The sequence below is a fragment of the Lepisma saccharinum genome, chromosome 7, assembly GCF_977018435.1.
Source record: "Lepisma saccharinum chromosome 7, izLepSacc3.1, whole genome shotgun sequence".
In the NCBI taxonomy this organism is placed as follows: domain Eukaryota; kingdom Metazoa; phylum Arthropoda; class Insecta; order Zygentoma; family Lepismatidae; genus Lepisma; species Lepisma saccharinum.
In genome coordinates, this window is record NC_139235.1 from 91,126,663 (window position 1) to 91,149,722 (window position 23,060).

The window sequence follows — 23,060 nt, forward strand, 5'->3', positions numbered from 1 at the left end:
ACTGATCTGTGTAGTGTATTAGTGTAGACTGTAGTGCTTGGCATGACATTTTGTAGTAAAACACATGAAGGACTGTGATATTTCATGAAACATTCTTCTTCTATACGGGTTCAGAACTTGGGCATTGTAGTGAAGGTTATACTTACTTAGTTTGGAATTCGTAGAGTTTTAGAACTGCTCCATATTGGATTATGAATAGATAAATTTGAGACAGTAGTGTGTGTGTGTGTGTGTGTGTGTGTGTGTGTGTGTGCGCGCGTGCGCGCGCGTGTGTGTGTATGTGTGTGTGTGTGTACACGTACGTGAGAGAGTGAGAGAAATCTTTCAATGTTCTTGACTTTTCTGTTTAACATTGTTCTACTGTTTTAGACTTGTAAATATATCAATTTCTGCTTGTGTACATATCCAAAATAGAAATATGAGAATTGAATCGAATGGGTGTGTTGATGTACTAATTGGTTGTTTTAAGGCTTATGATAAGCTGCTGACGGTTCTCATTTTCCCTTTAACAGTTAATGGTACTTTCCCGCTGCTGTCTACAACAACACTGAAACCTGAACTAACTCAGCAGCAAGAGGAAGATCTGACTCAGCAGCAGGAACATGAACCAGAGGAAGAAGAGGAACGACATCCTAGTTCTGAAGAACCAGGAAGTAGTGATCTCATAATTGGATCGGTTTCTTCAACTTCCCGTCCTTCAATTCCCGAAGAACTTTACAGCACACCATCAGCTGAAGAAAAATCCTCCACTGCGAAAGCTGAAGATGAATTTATGACAGCAACAGCACCAACCGTCAGGCCTGTATCTCCGGGGTCTTTGGTAACAGAAAAGCCAACAAGTCACGAGGATGAATTAACCAGCAAATTGCCTGAAGATGGAGTGAGAGACGAAGCAACCACGAAACCAACAGAAACGAAAGCTCCAGAACAATCAGAACCAATAGAAAAAACATCCATCGAGGTTACTTCTGAAACACCTGAGCTAACCTCAAGAGGTCCTGAGTCATCAAAACCCGCAGAAGTGTCCACAGAGCGAGCGGAGATTTCCGAAGGTCCATCCGAGCTTACTACAGAAGAAGGAGCTAAACCATCTGAGGAGCAAGTAACATCAAAAATTGAAACGTCTGAATCGACAACTGCTAGAGCAGAGCTGTCGTCACAGGAGCCTGAATATACCGAGAAGACTTCTAAGGCACCCACAAGTACTGAAGAACCAACCAGTGAAGTATCCACAGAATCAGAAGGTTTACCTTTGGGAACTGGCGACGAAGAGTCTTCAGAGAAGCCTCAAGGAATTTCCACAGAGGAAGAAGGAGGCTTGCCAACACGAACGGAATCAACGGAAACTCCTGAAGCTGGAGAGATTACTGAAGAACCCGGTACCATCGTTTCACATGAGGAAGTAACAACTGCTTCACCGGAAAAAACAGGTTTTTCGGAAGGATCTGAGAAACCCACAGAAAGTTCCACTGGTCCCTCAGATTTACCCTCAAAACAGACACCCACTGAAAAACCATCGACAGAGGAGCCACTAGAATCAGTAACAGAAGGGCGTAAGGAAGAAGAAACAACAGGGAGTGTCTCTGAAGAAGACGAAGGTAAACAAAGTACAGAGGAACCGCAAGTGACACGTGTCCAACACGAGGAAGGAGTATCTGAAATTACCAGCTCTTCTCGCCCAGAAATAACGCAGGAACCAGTCGAAAGCTTTACGGACACTGATCACACGTCACCACAAGAGGAAGCTTCAAAACCAGCACAAACCACAGATCAAGAACTAGAAGAGCAACCGACTGAAAGGTTTGGTGAAGGTGTTACCGAAGGTCTGTCTGAAGCCTCAACAAAACGACCAGAAACACCTGAGACAAGTGGTTCAGAATACGAAGAATCAACAGCAACTGAAGAATCGGAAAAACCAGAACTTGCACCAGCACCAACACAACCAACATTATCTCAAGAGGCTGTAGAGGCTGTTACTGAGGGCGAAGAAAAGATCCCATCATCATCTGAAAGGGGAGAGACAGAAAAGCCATTGGAACAGACTGGGAAACCTGCAGAAATTAGCACAGAACGAAATGAACCCTCTATTCCAGCAGAAGACTTGCATCCAACTAGGAAACCGGAGGAAGAATCATCATTAGTCCCTCAAATAGGAGAGGAAGAAACAAGCCTAAAGCCCGGTGAACCTTTACAAACAGAAGGTCCTGAAAGTCCAACAATTATACCCTCGGCAACAGAGAAACCAGAAAAGGCTGACAGCGAGGAAATAACAACCTCAAAGCAAGAACCAGGAAGTTCCTCGCCAAGCTACGGGGAAGTAACAGAAGCAACAGAAGAAAGTGAATCTCCCGAAACTGATTCTGAGCGTGAGGAAGGCCAAACCAGTCCTGAATCAATTGAAGAAGTATCACAGTCTCCTGAAGATCAGAGTACGGCCAAACCAGAATCCAGTAGCGAACACTTGCCTCAAGAACCAGTTGAACCTTCTACTGAATCCGGGGAAAAAGCATCAGAAATAGATTCTGCTACATCCCCTGAATCGGAAGTGACTCAAGAACCAAGTGGAGTGACTAAACCTGGAGAAATTTACGCGCAAAAACCAACAACAGAAGAGACTGGCGAAGCTGTGACAGAAACAGAGCCACAGTCGACAGAAATTGAAGGAGCACCTAGCAAACCTAGCGAAGAGGAAGTAACAGAGGGGCGACTGGAAGTTACAACGGAATATGAGAAAGAAGTAACTGAAGTACCAGAACGTACCGAAGGCGTTTCCAGTACCACAAAACCAAGTGAAGAGCCTATTGAATCAAGTACTGAAATTAAGAAGGATACAGAAGAACCAAGTGAAGAACACTCACCAGAAGAATCTTCCCAGACCGTTACAGAATCTGAATTGTTGTCATCACCTAAAGTAACAGAAGGTCCAGGTAGTGTAACGATAGAGAGTTCTGAAGAAGTGCCTACAGAGAAACCTGCAGATATATCAACAGAGTCACCAATCAAGAGCTCCTCTCCCAGCAAGCCGTCACTGACGCAAGACCCTGTCGAAACCGCTACTGAACAGGAAGAGACTCCTAAAGATGAAATTCCACATATTACCGAGGTACCTGAGACAAAGGAACCTACGTCAGCTCCCGAGGAACTAATATCAACGGAATCACCAAAACCACAAGTGCCAGAACAGATTGCTACTACTGCCAGTGGAGAGGAACCATCCTCGAGCGTTACAGAAAGGGGTGAATCTCCTGTAGAAACAGAACCAGAAACAGGCTACCCTACCCAAGGTCCAGCGTTAGAAGAGAAAGTGGAAACACAAACACCAGGCGAAGAGAGACCTTCATCAACCGAGGGACCAGAATCAGTACAGCCAGTTACAGAAATTCATACAGAAGCAGTACCTCTGGCAGATGTAACAAAGGGTGAGGAACCTGCTGTAGAAGTAACAGAAACTTCGGTACAACCGTCTCAAACGGAAAGGCCTAGCGTGGAACCGACTAAGGAAGAAATGCTGCCAGTTGTTACTGAGGAGCCTGCAGTGGCTATAACTCTAAGCGAAGAACAGAGCACTGGTGTTGTTGTTACAACAACACAGGCAACAAAATTCCAAGATGAAGAGTCGACGACTTTGCAACCAGGTAGAGATGAGGATGTAAGTTTAGTTCCTCAGATTGGAGACGAAGAATCTAGCAGGGAACCTTCCACACCTGAAGAAGGCTCAACCGAACGATCGCCTGCCTCTCCAGGGGAGGGAGGTGAATCAACAGGACCAACAGCAGTTCCAACAATTCAAGGAGGTGAATCAAGTGAGCCAGCACCAGTTTCACCAGTTGAAGGAGACGATTCAAGTGAGCCAGCACCGGTTTCACCAGTTGAAGAAGGTGAATCAACTGAGCCAGCACCAGTTGCACCAGTTCAAGTAGGCGAATCAAGTGAGCCAACACCAGTTGAAGGAGTAGAATCAACCGGACCAACACCAATTTCACCAATTGAAGGAGGCGAATCAAGTGAGCCAGCACCAGCTTCACCGGCTGAAGGTGGTGAATTAACCGAACCAACATCAGTCTCGCCAGTTGAAGGAAGTGAATCAAGTGAGCCAGCACCAGCTTCACCGGCTGAAGGAGGTGAATTAACCGGACCATCATCAGTCTCACCAGTTGAAGGAGGCGAATCAAGTGAGCCAGCACCAGCTTCACCAGTTGAAGGAAGCGAATCAACCGGACCAACAACAATTCCACCAATTGAAGGAGGCGAATACAGTGAGCCAGCACCAGCTTCACCGGTTGAAGGAAGCGAATCCACCGGACCAACACCAGTCTCGCCAGTTGAAGGAGGTGAATCAACTGGACCAACATCAGTTTCTCCAATTGAAGGAGGCGAATATAGTGGTACAACAGCAGCTTCACCAGTTGAAGGAGGCGAAGAAGGTGTACCAACGGAACCAGCACGAATCTCTGGAGAGGAAGAAGGTGAATCAACTGGACCAACACCAGTTCCACCAATTGAAGGAGTAGGATCAAGTGAGACAGCACCAGCTTCACCAGTTGAAGGTAGTGGATTGACAGGACCAACATCAGTCTCGCCAGTTGAAGGAGGTGAATTAACAAGTACAACGGCAGCTTCACCAGTTGAAGAAGACGAATCAACAGGGCCGACCCGAGTCTCTCCAGTCGAAGGAGGAGAATCAACTGGTCCAACACCAGTCTCGTCAGTTGAGAAAATCAGTCCAAGTACTCGCCCACCCACACCAGTGTGGTCTTCAACTCTTACACCAATGGATTATGGCTCCACTAAGAGACCTGAAGGTGAAACACGTGTTCCAGAAGTGCCATCAGAGGGAGAAAAATCCCCTGAGCCAAGCAAAGTTCCATCTGAAGAAGCAACTGTTCCCGTAGGTCCTGGTGAATTAACCACTCGACCATCTGTCCCAGACTTTAGCCAACCATCAACATCAACTACCGAAGTAACTTTCAGACCAGCTGGGTTCATTCCTGGAGAAGGTAAGATATTGCTAAAATATATTTGGCATACAATTTACTCTGCGCAAATCAGGTTAGTTGTAAATGATTGAAAGTAATGAGAGATAGGTTTATTTCAGTTCATTAAATTACTGCAATTCAAATCATATTATTCTAATGGAAAAAAGTCTAAATGAAAACACATATGAATCAGATTAATTGAATAAGAATTTTTTTAAAAAAATAGACATATTGTGGAAACGAATTTGAAAATAGAGCTGTATTTTTGTTTGCCAATGACTGTCAGGTCATGTGAAGAACTAATACATAAGATTTGAAGAAACTTTTTCACTAAATGGTATTCAGGAATTTTTTCAAATAGAGTAACATTCTAACAATGATGTTGAAAATATAAAATATAACTCCGTTTTAGTTGTATTTAATTATGGCACTCAGGTGAGGGCAGGAAATCAAATTTTCTTGAAAGAAACTAAATATGATGGAGAGAACATTCCTGCTGAAAATTAAATTAATTTTGTGCTTTATAATAGCGGTACGAAGAAGCTACATGCCAAACGTTCGAACCGTGGGTAAGACATGTACATATCATTCTGATTGTTCCATTATCCATTTCATGAGTTAATCATTCACGTATGTACATATAAATAGAGAGGAGGGTTGTATGTTAAAAAGAACATGCATATTCACAAGTTTTCTCCAAAATATCTTTCTTTACGTTGAAACAGGAAGCTGCCTGGTAGATGGTGTGACATACGAGGATGGAGCATCAGTCCGGCCATCTTCGCCTTGCCAAAAGAGCTGCTCTTGCCAAAGTAGCATCTTACGCTGTCAGATAATCGAGTGCCCAGCACCTCCATCTTACGAGAAGAACTGCAAACCAATCGAACAGAAGGATAGCTGCTGTCCTATGTACATTTGCGGTAAGGATAAATTGCGATTATTAATTGCCAATGAGGATATAAATAGTTACTGATATGTGCTGGCTGAGATCAGCAAAATGCCTAATTTTATACATTTACTTTGAGCACTATCATGGCGAAAAATTTTCTATCTCAACTCTCAATAGATATTCCAAAAAATGATTTCACAACTCACAATAACCTAGAAACAGTTTTCGTTCTGTTCAATATTGTAACTACTCGTTGTATTTTTTTATAAAATAAATATCGTGTCATTAGTTATATTCAACAAGTCTTTGATGTTTTTCATTGCAGAAGGGGAAGAAGCAGCCACGATAGAGGCAGGAAACCAAATGATGCCTTCAGCGACAACTCCCAAGGAGCAGCTTCAGGAAGAACCAGGTGTGCCAACAGAAGAACCAAAGCGTCCACAGATCACAGAGGAACCAGTTGTTGCTGAAGAAGAAACCGAGGCACCAGGTGGCGAGGAGATCAGTACAAAATTGCCAGGAATATCTACTGCGGCACCCACATACAAGCCAGTGAAGCCAATAGACGGACAGACAGAATCGCCAGGAATATCTACTGCGGCACCCACATACAAGCCAGTGAAGCCAATAGAGGGACAGACAGAACCGCCAGGAATATCTACTGCTGCACCCACATACAAGCCAGTGAAACCAATAGAGGGACAGACAGAATCGCCAGGAATATCTACTGCGGGACCCACATACAAGCCAGTGAAGCCACTAGAGGGACAGACAGAATCGCCAGGAATATCTACTGCGGCACCCACATACAAGCCAGTGAAGCCAATAGACGGACAGACAGAATCGCCAGAAAGTCTTGAGTACACGAAAGAGCCCACTAAACCAGAAATTTACACTCATGAGCCGACACTGGCACCGGAGGAAGAACGTGAAGGTCCAGAAAAGATTACACCAACGGCACCAGCTAAAGTGACTGAGCCTGCAGAGGTGTACACTGAAGCAACGGGACAATCAAAGGAGCCCTCAACAGAAAGACCACAACAGCCAACCGAAGGTACAGAAATTGAAACTAAAGAACCAGAAAAACTTCCTACCGAGACATCAACAGAAACGGGAGAGAGAATTGAATTGGAAACCGAGAAGCCTTTGGTCACTGAAAGGGTTGAACTTCCTGAGATTCCAGAGATTGCACAACAGCCTACAACAAGGGTACCTGGTGAGGAGCCTGTAGAGGTTGAACCACAAGAACCTTACACAGAAGGCCCTGGAAAAGTCGAAGGAGTTGAATCAGAAACAGAGCAATCTACAAGGGCAAGTACAGAACGTGTTGAATCGCTACAAACAGGAACAACAGTATCCCACAGTCCTTCCACGGAAGTACCTCAGCAAGTTGATGTAGAACCATCTACAGAACGAGTCGAAGCTGGTGAAATAGAAACACAAGAGCCAACCACGGGAAGACCAGCATATTCCCCAAGTGAAAGACCTGCTGAACAACCTGAAACACTTGAAACAGAAACAGAAGCACCTCAAAGGCTTTCCACGGGAAAACCAGAACAAGTTTCGACTGAGGAATCTGAAACCAAAGCACCCTTGGAGGCATCAACAGAACGTGTCCAAGTAACAGAAGAAGAGACGGAAGCGCCGCAACGCTCGTCAACTGAAGCATACGAAACGGTGAAACCTGAAGCAGTGGTATCAACAGAAGCACCAGAACGTGTGGAAGAACCTGGTACAGTAACAAAATTGCCTGAGACTCCTCAAGAAGGAGAAACAGAACGAGCGGAGGTCCCAGAAGCACAGACAGAATTACCAGAGCATCCTTACACTGAAGAACCTGAGAAGATTGTTCCTGGTGCAACAGAATTACCTACAGAAGGATTTACTGAACGCATTGAAGGAGAGGAAGCAGAAAAGCCTCAGGAACCATCCACAGATAAACCTGCAACCGTCAAACCAGTGGAGGCAGAAACGCAAACAACGAAACAACCATACACGGTAAGACCTGAGGAACAAGAGGCCGTTGAAGTCGAATCGGAGCGCCCAACTGGAAGCTCTCCTGAATATGTTGAGCCAGTTCAAACTGAATTACCAACAGTTTTGCCTCCTGAACGTGACGAAGGTGCTGAGGGAGAGACACCACAGGAGCCGCACACAGAAGGACCTGAAATAGCCGAACCTCAAACACCAACGGAACGTATTGCTGAATCTGGAACAGAGGTGCCACAGGAGTCTTACACAGAAGAGCCTAAACCAGTTGCTCCTGAAACTGAGAAACCTGTAGAACCTGCTGAAGAGGAAACGGAGAAGCCCCTGCCACCTTATAAAGAGAAACCCGATAAAAGTGAAATACCTGAAGAACCGATAGAACCGGAAAAACCAATTGCGACAGAAGTGCCTGAAGAGGTTTACACGGAAAGACCAACTCAGCCTGAGGAAGCTGTTGAAGGAGGAACAGAGATTCCACAGCAGCCGTCTACAGAAAGAGGAGAAGTACCAGAAGAACCTGCGACTGAAAAACCATACGAACCTTCCGAAGAAGATGTTACAGAGAGATTTGGTGAGGATCAAGAAATACCTGCAGAAACGTCATCACAGAAACCTCCAGTTGTACCTGAAGTTGGCTCTCAAGTAACCGAGAAACAAGAACAGGTAACAGAACAGCCACCAGTGAAGACGGATAAACCTCTAACACACCTTACAGTCAAACCACTGCTCCCATCTGAAGCAACAGAACGCCCAGAAACACCACGGCCAAGCTCTTCAACCGAAGTGCCTGATAGAACTGCTTCACCGTCTGATGAAACACAATATCCCGACCAAACACAGGAACCAATTGAATTTGAAGAAGATACTTCCAAACCTTCTCAGACGCCGATAGAACAAGTTTCTGTCTCCACTGAAAAATCTTCAGAAGCTCCTCTCCCTGCTGGTGAGACCCAGAGCGTGCCTGTTTCCACAGGAGGAGTTACTTATCTGCCACCAGTTTCCGGTGCAATGGAGTCGACGCCTGGCCTAGAAGAAGGAGCAACTCAGTCTTCGAGCGAACTTCCCAGCCGAATCAGTGAAGCAACAGCTGCAAGTCCAGAGGAAGAAGCAAGCAAAGCGCCATCAGAAGTGACTGAATCAATACTAACAGAAAAGACGCCACAGGAAGCTGTTTCGTTATCAGAAACCACAGTCAAAGAAGGACTCACAGAAAGACCAACTGAAAAGCCGGTCGAATCTGGACAGGCGGAAACTGGAACCGTTTCAAGCAAGGAACCAACCGGAGTGCCTGAGGCTGAAGGTAGTACTCCATCTGTGAGCCAGACACAACAACCTCCAGTAGACGAATCTAGAATCACCATCGAACCTTCCGAGCTGCCTACTGGAGTATACCCAGAACCAACTAGGAAACCAATAGAATCTGATGATCAGAGAGTGAACGTTTCCGAAACGACAGGAGCTGAACCCTCTGCAACGCAAAGTACGTTGTCCGAGGGAGTCACCCAAGCGGAAGGAGAAGCTTCAGGAAAACCTGTTACCATTCCAGCTCATTTCAGCACCGAGCCATCAAAGACTCCCGAGACTGAAGCCGTTGAAGCAGAAACGAAAGTTCCTGAATTTATTTCCTCTGAAGGAGAAGCCACAACAGTCCAAACACGCACTCCTGCCGCAACCGCAGAAGATGGAGCTCCAACTGTAGCCCCTGAAGAGATACGCTCCACTGAAAAACCAACTGCACATCCTACAGTTTCTCTTGAACAGCAACCTCCAGAAGAAGATTCAGGCACCGTTCGACCAGAAGTAAGTGCATCCACAACAATCTCGCCTGCGGGATTGTCGTCCACTGAAAGTTCCTCTATCACAGAAGAAGAAGAATCTAGGAAACCAACTGAAGGTAGCCTGCCACCTCAAGAAATTGAATCCTCAAAGTCACCCATTGACCAGACAACTGTAAGCTCTGAAGCACCTTTGCCACTAGGAGACGACACTGGACCAGTTGAAGTCGAAGAAGTCCCCACACATTTGCCTCCAGAAGGCGAACCTACATCAACACCGAAACCTGTTGAAGGTGCAACGTCGAGTACATATGCTCCACCTGAATATGAATCAGAGAAGCAAAATGTCACTGGTGCCCCAACGGAACAAGAATATGCAAGTCCAGAAGAGGAAGACGGACAGAAATCGACGTCAGCTAGACCAGAGTTCGTGAGTCCTACGGGAGTACCTGGAGAGGAACTGTCGGGAACTCCAGACGAAGAGGATCTGCACCATGATGTTACTAGCGAGAAAGCACCAGGTCAGATTACATCTGAAAGTCCCTTCGGTCAAGAGCCAGACGACGAAGACCAGTACCTAGGACAAGAACCAGTGTACCACTTCCCAGGGGAAGAACCTGACGAACCTGAAGACGAACACGTAGAAGGTTACCTACCACCGCCAGAGGACGACCACTTCGGCGGACCAGGATACTTGCCACCTTATCCTGGAGAGGTCGAAGACGAAGGAGCAAGTGCATTTGGTCCTGGCACCTGCAGATACGGAGGCAAAATATATGTATCAGCGCAGCAAATACCTCGTGATGATCCTTGTGATTTCTGCTTCTGCTTCCGAAGTGACATCATCTGTCTCCAGCAGAGTTGCCCACCGCCAATCCCAGGCTGCCATGAAGAACCAATCGATGGCTTCTGCTGCCCGAGATACGAGTGTCCCGTCTCCATGACAAATATGAACATCACGACGACAACGACGACGACAATGCCACCTAGTTTGCAGTCCTACTTCTACAGGAGGCCAGCCAGAGGCTGTAATATCCAGAACAAAGTCTACGCTGTGGGACAAATCGTCAGATCTGCGTCGGGTCCATGTTTGCAATGCAGGTAGGTTATTTGCATTTTTATGACTGATAACTAATAACCTAACCTAACTTAAACAATATTGTTTATTTTTCTCGAAAAGCTGTTCAAAGTTACACTTTCTAACTAAATGGTGCAAAATTATACTGCTTATTTGGTTTTCAGTGACAGATATATCAGCATGTCGTGTACATTATATGTTCAGAATGATATTCCTATTTGAACACCTTGTTGCTAGGGGATTCGAAGCAATGAGATACTGTATTTTATCCTTGCCAAGTTTGCAATTAGAAATGGGGGAGGGTGCTGTATCCAAAGGGTATAATTCCTCCTCATCCCCTACAAATAATTACTACAGCACCTTGGGTATATTAATATCATTGTGGCGGGAGTTTAATTAGGTTAAATATTACACTCTCGACCTTGTGGATCACTTTTTTTTGTGCTCATATCTGAAAATACGGTTATGTTTCTGGTAAATATTGTGACTAATTTTACTTTAAAACCACAATTAAAGAGATAATAGAGCCCACCAAAAGAACCTTCACACAAAGTATTTTAATTTTGCTGGAGGAAAAATATTTAATTCATTGCCAAACATGTCAGTTCTTGTACCATGTTAGAAAATTTATTAGGTAAGTTATGCTAGCGGAGTAAAGATGAACGTGAAACACCGCTACGCAATTTTTCGTCTCCGCATCTCTTATATTTTCTAAACTTGCAGAACTGCATATCAGCCCCGTTTTCAGAATGGCTGAATGGCTGGAACACGCTCCTTGAGTACCCATGCACAACACGTAACACAACCTTATTTTACACAGAATGACCTAGACTGGAAATTCAAAAAAGATGTCTCTTTTACAGACTTATCACACAATACAACGATCTCTCATCAGTGCGTCCATTTCGATCTGCAGCCGAGAGATCGGGAGAAGCGTGGCGAGCGGCGCTGGCGGAGATGCCGACATTTGCGGCCTGTAATGCTCGCTTATTTTTACGGACATATCCAGACATTTATATAAATATTGCAAAACGAGCACTAACCTGGGTTATAATTCATCATCTGTAATTCATCCAAGTTCTGCATTTATATACACAAAAAAATACGCTTTAGAAGTGACGATAAGAGTCACAGATAATAAAACATTTTAATCATAGTTTTGACCAGCAACGTCCTGCTTAAGTTTATATCCTTGAAAGAGTTTTGTGTCGATGGGGATCGTTTGGAGGATTCGAATGTGCAACACTGTATCAAGATTACGCTGCCGACGAAACCATTAAAAGTCAATGGTTTTCGTGAGCTTCCTCGATGAACTCGATGAAATTGGGGCAGAGTTAGAAAGTTATCCAAACAAACCTCTACGCCGTGTTTCACAGGAGATTGGAGTGTCAAAATCATCAGCACATACAGCCACTAAGCTACTAAAATTAAAACCATACTCTTATAACACAGGTTAGTGCTCGTTTTGCAATATTTATATAAATGTCTGCATATGTCCATAAAAATAAGCGGGCATTTCAGGCCGCAAATGTCGGCATCTCCGCCAGCGCCGCCCGCCACGCTTCTCCCGATCTCTCGGCTGCAGATCGAAATGGACGCACGGTATTTTCCTCCGAGTTTGCCTTTCGGTCTTCTATTGAAAGAAATGTTTGTAACTAATATCAAATACTGCCATCTTTACTTATTCTTTGTTAATTTTGGTATTCATTTTTGTGTTCCTTTGATATTTTTTAATTATTATTATTTTGCTATTTTATTCTTGACAATTTCAGTGTAAAATGGCGACCTGTGCTGTACCTGGAATTTTCTCAAAAAATGAATAAATTTCAAGTTCTGTTTATATATCGGAATAACGATTTGTTAACAATCTGTGTTCAATGGCAAATGTTTCATTTCAGGTGTGGTGCAGACAGCAAGATGAAGTGCGAACCGAAGGCATGCAGTCCTGAACCAATGTTGAGGAAAATGATCCAAGCAGCGAGTAGAAGACGGTGAAAAAACGTGTGAATGAGTGCATCGCGAAAGACATGTATGTTTCAAAGTGCTCAACCCCCACCAGTGGACTTAACACAAGTAATGGCTCTTTCTACAGAACCACGAACCAAAAGATTCCAAGGTTGTAGTGAAATCCGTGAACAACGCACAAATGCCATTAGTATATATATATCCCTCTTTCATAAACAAAGAGGGGCATACTCTCCCGTGATGACAAGAAGGCCAGATAAAGGGACACGAAAGAGATATGATTCGGGGAGAATTATAAAAGTGTTGCCATTGGAGTTGATGGCCAGCTAGGGTGCCAAAAAAAAGAAGAATTCTCCATACAAATATGTTTTTTTTTCCTTCAACTTTTGCCCGTTTCACGATACGGTCTCCTTCCTGTAGCGTCATACCGTCCTTCTACAGGATTCAAAGTGCCTGTTTTGTAGCTCTTTTTTACTACGATATGTACATTTTTGAACATATCACTTTTTTTGTAACACACATGAACAGTATGGAGTAGATGAAGGACGATCTTAAAGAGAAATTTCATACAAAAGTTGTTATACTTAATTTTTAGTGCAATAGATAAAACACTTCAATATCCAGAGAGTGCTAGACTGATTCAAGTCGAGGATTTTTATAATACTGTTCTGATGGTAATCAATTTCATAATTGTAATTTAATATTTCACATCTGGACACAAAGAATCCCGTGATTCCTCGGGCGAGAACTGTTAAGAAGTGCCTTCAAATGTGTTCAAAACTCTATGAAGAGTGTTCAGTGCATTACAAGGTTACAAAAAGGCTGATAAAATCTTAACAATTTTCGACCTGTTTAATTTATTAATGAAAGTAGGGACCAGAAATAAAGTGGTATTTATACGGTATATAAACGATATATTACATGGCCTAATGTAATTTTTTCTTGAACGAACTGCTTCTTACAGAAAGAAGATGTGCCACATTCCTATTTTTTAACAAAACTTTTTACAAGAAGCTACGAATGGCCTTGATAAACATCACAATACCCACAATTCTCTCGCCTTCCTCGAAAAGCTGACGTGTCATGCGAGCCAATGCTCTTTTGAGGGAATTTCCTTAATTTATTTAAACAAAGATGACAAGTAACTGTTGAATAAATAAACTCAGTTCGAATTCCCTCAAAATTGAACCTCGCAGTATTCGTCCATGTTGCCTGAATCGTTTGATGAATAGAAACGCATTTATCGATCTTCGACTGTCTTTTGTCTTCGCAACGAAAAGTTGTATTGGGGGGTTCGTGTCTTGTTTCTCTTCCTCGAACATTCAGGCAGAGCAATGTTTTGTACATTAAGCCACATATTGTGACCCAATTTACTAGCTAGTAGTGTTTTTACTATTTATATACATAATGTAATTACGTGATTTTTTTTAGCCAGTGTGATTTTGTACGAAATTGAATGGTTGTACTCTTGCCCTGGTTCATGTAAGCCTATTGTAAAATGACAAGAAATATTTTGCTAGTCCATGTTTGTCAACTCTATTGACGTCATCCTAGACCTTAGCTCCCATATTTGTTTCTTCTTTTTAATGTACATGTAATGTATATACGATTTATATATATACTATATACATGTTTAAAAAGAAGGAAGAATATTCCGCCATAAACTGGTTGATAGCAAGATGGGCTGACTTGATTCATTCAATTTTGTGCTTAAAGCTTTTCGTTTCTGTATTGGACAAAAAAGGGTGAAACGGTACAAAGAAAACAGTAATCTGCTCTTGTTCTGTGAAATCGATTAATTTCTAGAAATAAAAGATCTTTTTTTATATTATATGAAGTATATGTATCATTTACACCTAAATGTATTCCTAACAATATTTATTTCTTTACAACTTACCTCTTTTATTTATAAGTTGGTACAGTGGGATGCACAAGTATTGCTCAGTAAATTGTAAATAACTATTTTCGTTAGCTCTTCTATTGCATTGCATCCTACGTGTTTAAAGACTGGATATATTAGCTTGGTAGTACTTATGCATCCCACTGTACAAGGTCCAAAATTTGAACGCTGGTCAGATATGGATGTATAATGGACCATATTAGTGGTCACGTCACAGCAGACGACTGAGCACGATTTGAGTCCAAACAAATGGAACACGTGGGTATCCTATTCAAAAGCATTGAATTGTCCATCGAAAGAGATAGTTTTATTTATTTTATTTATTTATTTAAAAGTGTTTTAAAACTGCCGAGAACAGCTTTTCAGCCTTAATACAGCAGTATTACATGTTACATGGTTACAAGGTCACATATTACAAGGTATCCAAAACCACAGTATTGGACAAGAGAGCATTTCAAAATATTTAGCAAACATAACCTAAAACTACAAGAATTTTAAAAATGCATTAAAAATATACAATTGTTATATTTCAACTATAGAACTATAAAAGAGTTCTTAAATAATTATCCTTATATATGAAGTTGAAATTGTTTTGACAACATTATCAATATCTATCTCATGGTATTCGAATTATAACTGTTTATGAGATACAGAACATAATTGTTATTTTTGTAGTTCTTATCAAGACATAATAATTCGCTATTTCCTCTCAAATTGTATGATTTCACCTTAAGCCATATACGAAGGAGTTTTGGTACCATATAGTTTCCCTCCAAGATTCCTTCCATATAAGATAAAATTCGTTTTTCAGCTCTGACATCAAGTCTGTCTATTTCTAGGTGATTCAACAGGTTATCATACTCATAATAGTATTTGAATAGCTTGAATTTGTAATATATAAATGTGATAAATCTGTTTTGTATTTTTTCCTATTGATTGTTTCATCTTAGCACTACATGCGTAACACCAAATCGGAATATTGTATTCCACTATAGGTCTGACAAAAGTTGTAAACATTAAAATTAGAAATTGTAAGTTATTTGAACAACTCCATTTTTTTTTAATAATAAAGGTACATTGCTTTCTTGCTTTATTTAAGATGTGATTAATATAGTCTTCAATAAGCGTCTGTCCAAAATAATGCCCAGATCTTTCATGGATTTCACATGTTTGATGATATTATTTCTGATAAAATAATTAAAAATTTTGAAGTTTTCTTTCCTAGAGAATGTTAGCACAGATGATTTTAATGAATTTATGGTCAATTGGTTTGCATTAACCCAATCATAAACTGAGTTAATATCATCCTGAAGTTTTAAGTATTGTGACAGCAGTTATGAAACAAAATTGTAATGTGTATCCTACATCCATGTAAACATGGGAATATTGGTGGAAAAAAGAGCTACAAAGTTATTTTGTCAAAATACCACATCCTATTGGCATGCTCAAGTCAGCAATCATAAACATTGGTACCAAAACATGAATCTACCTCGGGCAGTGGTTGTTTTTATATTAAGATCATGTATTAGTTAATCAACATTTAGCACGTTTAAAAGTTTTGCCCTTAACTTCCTGTCAGTGCGGAGAAGCTATCCAAACACTCAATCATTTTTTTTCAGTGCCACTTAAGGCAACACCATCGAGATTCTTGATATAAAAACTTACAACACGCACACGTTCCATTTCCGATATACATATCTACATTAATATCTGAACCTCGTATTGCAGTTATTTGGATGCTTTATAGTTTCGCTCGAAAACCTAGGATTGCAATCTAAACATCCATGAGCCTCACGACAAATTAAATTTAAACGAACTCGCATTGTCGTAATATCATAAGAACGGAATGGACAACAGCATTCAATAACAAGTCAATAGTGCTTTGAAGAAAGTGAAAGATATTAATGAATATGTTGGAACATATATAATATAATAGCAGGGGCGATTCCTCCATGTAGGATTCCTAGATATCATTTCCAGTTCTCTACATTTTTGGAGTTTAATGCATGTTATACAATTATAAGCGCAATGTATGTACAATTGTCTAGGTTAGCAACTGTAAAGAGTTGACTGATCTCGTTCGCTCCAACAGCAGCCCAGGGTTTCTGCCGCTCCGCTGAGGAACATCGGCGGTCATCCTACAGACAGATGGGTGAGGAGTGAAAGGGGCAGTGAAGGGAGGGGGTTGCTAAGCAAAAGTTTTCTCAATCAGCGATGCCAACCCCAGCAAAATGGTACTAAACCAAGCACAGTTTGATCTTTGTTGTCACTTAGCACCCTGCTTTTGGTATAATGGTAAAATCTAGCATAATCTGCAAACGCCAGTCCCTGAGAGAGGGAAACTGAATTAATTCAAAGGAATATGTTTTCAGGAAATAAAAATAAAATTACGTCCAAATCTTATTTCTATTTCACCAACGGATATGTTTCAAACGAAAGGGAGTATGCCGATGCAGCGACAAGCTTTTTTACAACTATGCCACGATCCATCCTCTATCTTTTCTTCATCCTGCCCGATTTAGTTGGTCAGGAAATTTTATGGTGGGAAATCAGTAGAAAATTGGGGATAAATATTTTTCCCAAACCTTTTAAAGTTCTATGTTGAACTCATTTAGTTCTTTGCGCCATTGTAAACAATCTTGTGGGAAAATTTACACTATTGCATAACTTTTAATAATAAGTAACACATGTTCAAAACTCGATAACAGTAGATGCAGAATTACAATTATCCGAAAAAAAATAATTAATAACAAATCCTAGCATAATTTAGAAGCATTTAGCATAATTTCAAAGTTTAAGCAGCACTTTTCATTATCGTCAATCCACACAACGACAGGAAGGGGAAGAAAATAGAAATTCTTGCAAAATCTGACATATCGTCAATGTTATTTTCGCCGGTTTTTAAAGGTTCACGTTTAAATAGTTCAAAGTGAGGAGCAAGGGCCCGTTGCCATACCTTGATCATGGGCCTGCAGCTCACATTCTAAATGCAAAGGATCAGGCCCGTACACAGGATTTTTTTGAGGGGGGCCAAGCCGGAAACCTTGGTTAATATTATATATATAATTGTCATGAAATATATGTCAATTATTAAATAATTAATTAATATCCTTAATTAATTAATTTATATAGCCTATATTTATAAACATATATAAACAAATTAATTTGCTACATTTATAAACTAGCAAATTAATTCATTTAACGACTGGTTCAAAATGTCAAGAAACTAGAAGATAGGTGAAATGTTTTTAATGTGTTAGATTTTATTTAATTATTGCTTTTTATTAAAAAAAGTAAAAAGGTAAAGTGCTCCCCTGTGCTTAGCACCACGCCATGAAGGCGTATAGGGGGTGTGGGGGTAACACCTCACACTTTCTTGATCCGGTCATGAGTGGGGGTGATGTGATCAGCATCTAGCCCCTGACCGCCTTTGCACCCCAGGGTTTCCCCCAGGTACCCATGTTATTCGACGCTTAGTGGGCGCCGGGGCCGCTTTCAACGTAAAAATGATAATTAAATTTTCATACTTTTATTGTGATATTTTTTTATAATGGTGTAAATCTATTAATGGTCTCTCGAAAGGAAATATTTCCTTATCAGAGATTTCAGCGCCCAGGACGAGAATGAATTTCGCACCTCCTACCTAGATGTAGCTGGCATACTTATTACATAGCCATTGTAGAAATTTTATGTACTTACTCTTTTCCGCTGAATCCGACGAAATGAAAACTTAGCATTCAAGAAATGTTGCTAATAAAAGGACAGTCTGTTGTGCATCTCACAATAGCAGTGTGTGTTATTGTTCACATCTGCAAAATCGATTGCAAATTAAAGATAACTAGGTGGAGGAACAAAATATGAGAAACTTTAAGAAGACATTAGATTCCAATTAAATTAACATGTAAATGCTATGTTCCCGACGAAAGGAGGTGAGAAATGGAGGAGAAATGACAGGTCGGTCTAATTTCTATGTTCCAGGGGCCTAGGGTGACAAAGACAACCACCTTCGCAGCTACGGCTCCACTTCTTACTAGTCCAATTTGATATAATTTTAAAATCTTATCTATGACTGTAGAAGTACGTTTTTACCCCATGCTGTTACCAGCCCTAAAGAGAGAGAGAGAACAAAAGATGTATACGACATGCACACACAGGCAGACATCATTCCTTGTTATTCCTTCTTTGTATTAGGGATGGCCAGATCCGGATCCTGGCGGATCCGAAATCCGGATCCGGTTGATTCCGGATCCTAAGGACCCGGATCCTAAAATTTTTCGGATCCGGATCCAGAACTTTCGGATCCGGATCCGTTTTGCCATCCCCCATGCGCTTCTTTGGAAAGTAAGAATGTGCTTATAACATATTGTTACCTGCTAATATACATATATACAGTGGCGAAGATATAGTACAAGCAATGCAAGCACTGCTTGCACAATTAAAATATTATTTAATGTACTTAACGTTGAGTGCATTATTTATTTTCTATCGCACTCGATTTCGCGAAATTTTACGGCCGCAAATTCTCTCCGCAGCCCGTTGGCAAGCAGCAACCTCTCTGCTTGCAGCCACTGTGCGGGAAACCAACGCTTCTCAAGTATCATATGGCGAAGGGTAGATGCTGTTACACCATGGGTGAAGGTACGGTCCCCAAACCACTAATAAAAGCTCTGCTTTTCGGAGCTTTTCGGCTTCTCGAAAACACCCGAGCCAAGCAGAAAGCAGACACTACTATCAGAAAACATATAAGTGTTAACATGATCTCGAAGATGTATATTTGCTTTATTATAAACACAGAATTATTGAAATAAATTAATATAACTGTTCCAAATTCCATGTAGATAAACTTTAAAGCATTACTTTGAGTTTCAAGATTTGTAAAACGTGTCAATTATGTCGACGTTCAGGGATTAAGACAAACATGGTGTTCCGGCACTGGGGAGCGCTGGAATCTGCAGAACAGCTGGCTGTTGTCCGCTTCACACTTCTCTTGTCTCAAATTACAACGCACGCCAGTGTTGACAACTACCAAATAATTTACACTATATTTATCGTAAGTTTTCATACAAACAATGAACTGATGTTTTTTTCGATAAAACGTATGTAAAAAAAAAAAAAGCAATGAAACTCTCTTCTGAGACCTGCAAATAGCAAAAACGTTAAGTCATAAATGCTATCCAACTCGAAATATTATTTTTATTAATATAATACATTATTAAAAAGAAGAAACAGCGCATGTTCTTCCTATTGTAATGGCCTATTATTCGAAAGCTTAATTAATTTTAAGCTTCAAGTCAGTTCTATTACTCCCCCGTGAACATTAATTTTTACAACGAAGTTGACATCACTTTTCTGTTAGCTTCTGAGCTTTTCTGAATATTTTCCATTTATGTGGGAAGAACGAGTGGTTGAAGTGAGTGTTCTCTTTTGTGAAACAAACATGAATATTTCAAATTTCGTACGGGAAGCTGTAAGTAATAGCAAGTATTTTATTATCAATAACGTGACAAGAATTTTGAACTTAGCAGTATGGCCGTTGAGAGAGGAGTTCATGGATATATTATTATTATTTAAAATGTCCTTTCTTTCCTAGAAAAACTGGGGCAATGGACTGTATAATTTATATACCCCCCCCCCATTTTTCGGAGTACTGCATTGCTTTCCTTCCTCTTAAGACCACGCTTCGCTACTGCATATATATATATATATATATATATATATATATATATATATATATATATATATAATATACATATATATAGTGTGCGTGCGCGATTTGTAATTAATTAATACACTTACAAGGGAGGTCTAAGTCTCCCCCTCCGATTTCCATGAAACTTGGCATATGTATAGAGCCCCCCCCCCTCAAATGTCAAGATGAGGAGAAATTGAAGTGGGGATCTGATCCCGAAACCACGTAAATATGGCATAGGAAGAAACAGGGAGCATAGGGCCTCTCTATACACGTGTCAAATTTCATGGGAATCGGAGGGGGACACAGGGGTCAGATAATCCCCACGTCAATTTGTCCTCATCTTGACATTTGAGGCGGGTTTTGCCCCCTAAAACCGTTTTTTAGCTGAAACAAAAAAACACGTAATTCTTCCTTTGGGCCCCACTATACTGCTAAGTTTCATGGAAATCGGAGGGGGATACTTAGATAACCTCCCTTGTTAGTCTTACACTTTGTAATTATATAACACTGCATATATTATAATGTTTTATTTTAATTTGTAAAACTGTAACTGTAGAACAATTGTATAATTTTTGTATAACATTTCTATCTTGTTATATGTGTTAAAGGTTTCATCCTGGAATGGAATGTCTCACATTTATGTGTGTTTTCATTTCCAATACATTCGAATTCGAATACATTCGAATACATATTCGTTTCAATGGCATTTACAAAATCACCTCTGACATTTTATGTTAAACAAGTAAGATTATTTTTGTGCACGAGTGTGTTAGCCGATGCGTAGCAAAGTATTTTAGGAACAACACTTGAAACAAATTCATGTAGGACTAACGAAAAATGTCTTTGTAATCGAAGATCATAATACCTTTTAAGGTGTGGTAATAGTATAATGGGATTGAGATCCGAAACTCTCGGGCCCGGATCCGGATCCGAAATTTTCGGATCCGGATCCAGATCAGGAACTTTGGGATGCGGATCCAGATCAGGAACTTTCGGATCCGGATCCAGATCCGAAACTTTCAGACCCGGATCCGGATCCGGATCCGGATTTTTCGGATCCGGATCCGTTTGGCCATCCCTACTTTGTATGTGCTTATGATGTTATTCTTAGTAAAGTATGTTTGAAGTCCAAATTAATTGCTTATCTTTGTTGTTGATTGATTGATTGATTTGGTGTTTTAAGTCCACTTTGTGCACAGTAAGGCTAATCGGGACTGGACCTACAGTTTAAAGTGGGATCCGAACCACTATGTGCGTCCACCGGGTTTATCTTTGTTGTTATAACACGAACTCTTACCCTCGGAAAATTTTATGGGGAAAATATTTTAATAGAACAAGATCGTTGGTGGGAAGGTGAGATGTCCCCCTTCCGCCATGGGAATTCGTACCCTGAATGTGACCACCAACGCTATAGAATTATCCTTATAATGAAGAACATGTCTGAATGTGAATTAACCACAAGAGGACATTTTATCATCAAGACTGCAGTTCGAAAAAAAAAACTCAAAACAGGGAGTAAAAATTGTGAACTGTCCCGACCAAATTGGAATATTTAGTAGCTTCGCCTAAATGGTTATAAAACTAAAATGACTAAATATAGTAGATTGCAGACTTCTGGACTCTGCCTCACTCCAGAGAGAACCCATTCATTTATAACGCATTTTTCAAACCTTCCTCCGTTTACCATAACTTCTTCCTACACTCCGAAAAAATCACGAGTCGCCACTGTATAATAATAGTACCTGAACTAAGCAACTTTTGCTAGAAATCACAAAAGTACGCGGTGTGAGCCAACAAAATAACGACGACGACGGCACACGGTAAGGAGAAGAGAAAATACAAGGAAAAGTGTTTTCTATTCAAGAAAAAAGTCCCACCCCTCAAAGACAAGATTATATTAATAAAAATGTCCAAGCAAGTTATGGTGAGAATTTGGGTTTGAATATCGTGTACTCTTTCTCGAGGCCCCCTTAAGCTTCGGGCCCGTCTTCATTGCGGGTCTGACGATACGCCCCTGGGCTATGGTATGATGAATTTGCATACAAACAGTGCCTAATTTTTCACTGTACGAATACTAAGTGCAAACATGAAAAGACGAATGGAACCATGTAGTTTACAAGCTAGCTGACAGATGGCAGAACCAATCAAGCAAAATGAAACCTTGTGGTGCTATCTTCTGGATAAAGATGTAACTTATACCGTAACACATTTCGATAACGAGATAGAATATACGAATAGTACAGAAGGGGATAATTTCCGGACAGCCCACTTTAGACGAAATCATTAACATACATGATACCATGGCTGAAGTCAGCGCTGAAAATCCGAATGTGCGGAAAGGACGTCCCTGCTTTGGGGACAGGGTGTAAGGCCAGTCTAGTTCGCTCCACTTTTTGACAACAGGTGCATCCCGTTACTCGTGACACCAGATGATCCGTGGTGACACCAAATCAACGATGTAGACGAATCGGTGTTGCACCAACTAGACGCGCGATGCCTAAGGGAGTCAAAAAGTGCAGCAGACTAGACGGGGCTATATATAATCAATTTTACACAACTTCTGAGTTCAATATTTCTCAAACTATCTTGCACCTATGGTGACACCAAATCAACGATGCGCGATGGCTAAGGGAGTCAAAAAGTGCAGCAAACTAGACGGGGCTATATATAATCAATTTTACACAACTTCTGAGGTCAATTTTTCTCAAACTATCTTGCACTATGTTAGTGATAGCGGTGATAGTTAAAAATCGCATTTGAGGATATAGTGGAACTGTCCATCGTCACCTGGTAACA

The 23,060-nt window shown here is 41.0% G+C and overlaps 1 protein-coding gene across 2 annotated transcripts in view; it reads left to right on the forward strand.

Moving 5' to 3' along the window:
* tnc (tenectin) overlaps positions 1–14,473 on the forward strand; it is a 132,270-nt gene extending 117,797 nt beyond the window's left edge. For both annotated transcript variants that reach the window (XM_083125594.1, XM_083125595.1), the window contains 4 exons: positions 513–4,997; positions 5,702–5,896; positions 6,191–10,730; positions 12,606–14,473. In XM_083125594.1, coding sequence (XP_082981720.1) covers positions 513–4,997; positions 5,702–5,896; positions 6,191–10,730; positions 12,606–12,702 — 9,317 coding nt within the window. In that variant the 3' untranslated portion in view covers positions 12,703–14,473. The remainder of the gene's footprint in view (positions 1–512; positions 4,998–5,701; positions 5,897–6,190; positions 10,731–12,605) is intronic.
* Positions 14,474–23,060: the final 8,587 nt, after the last annotated feature.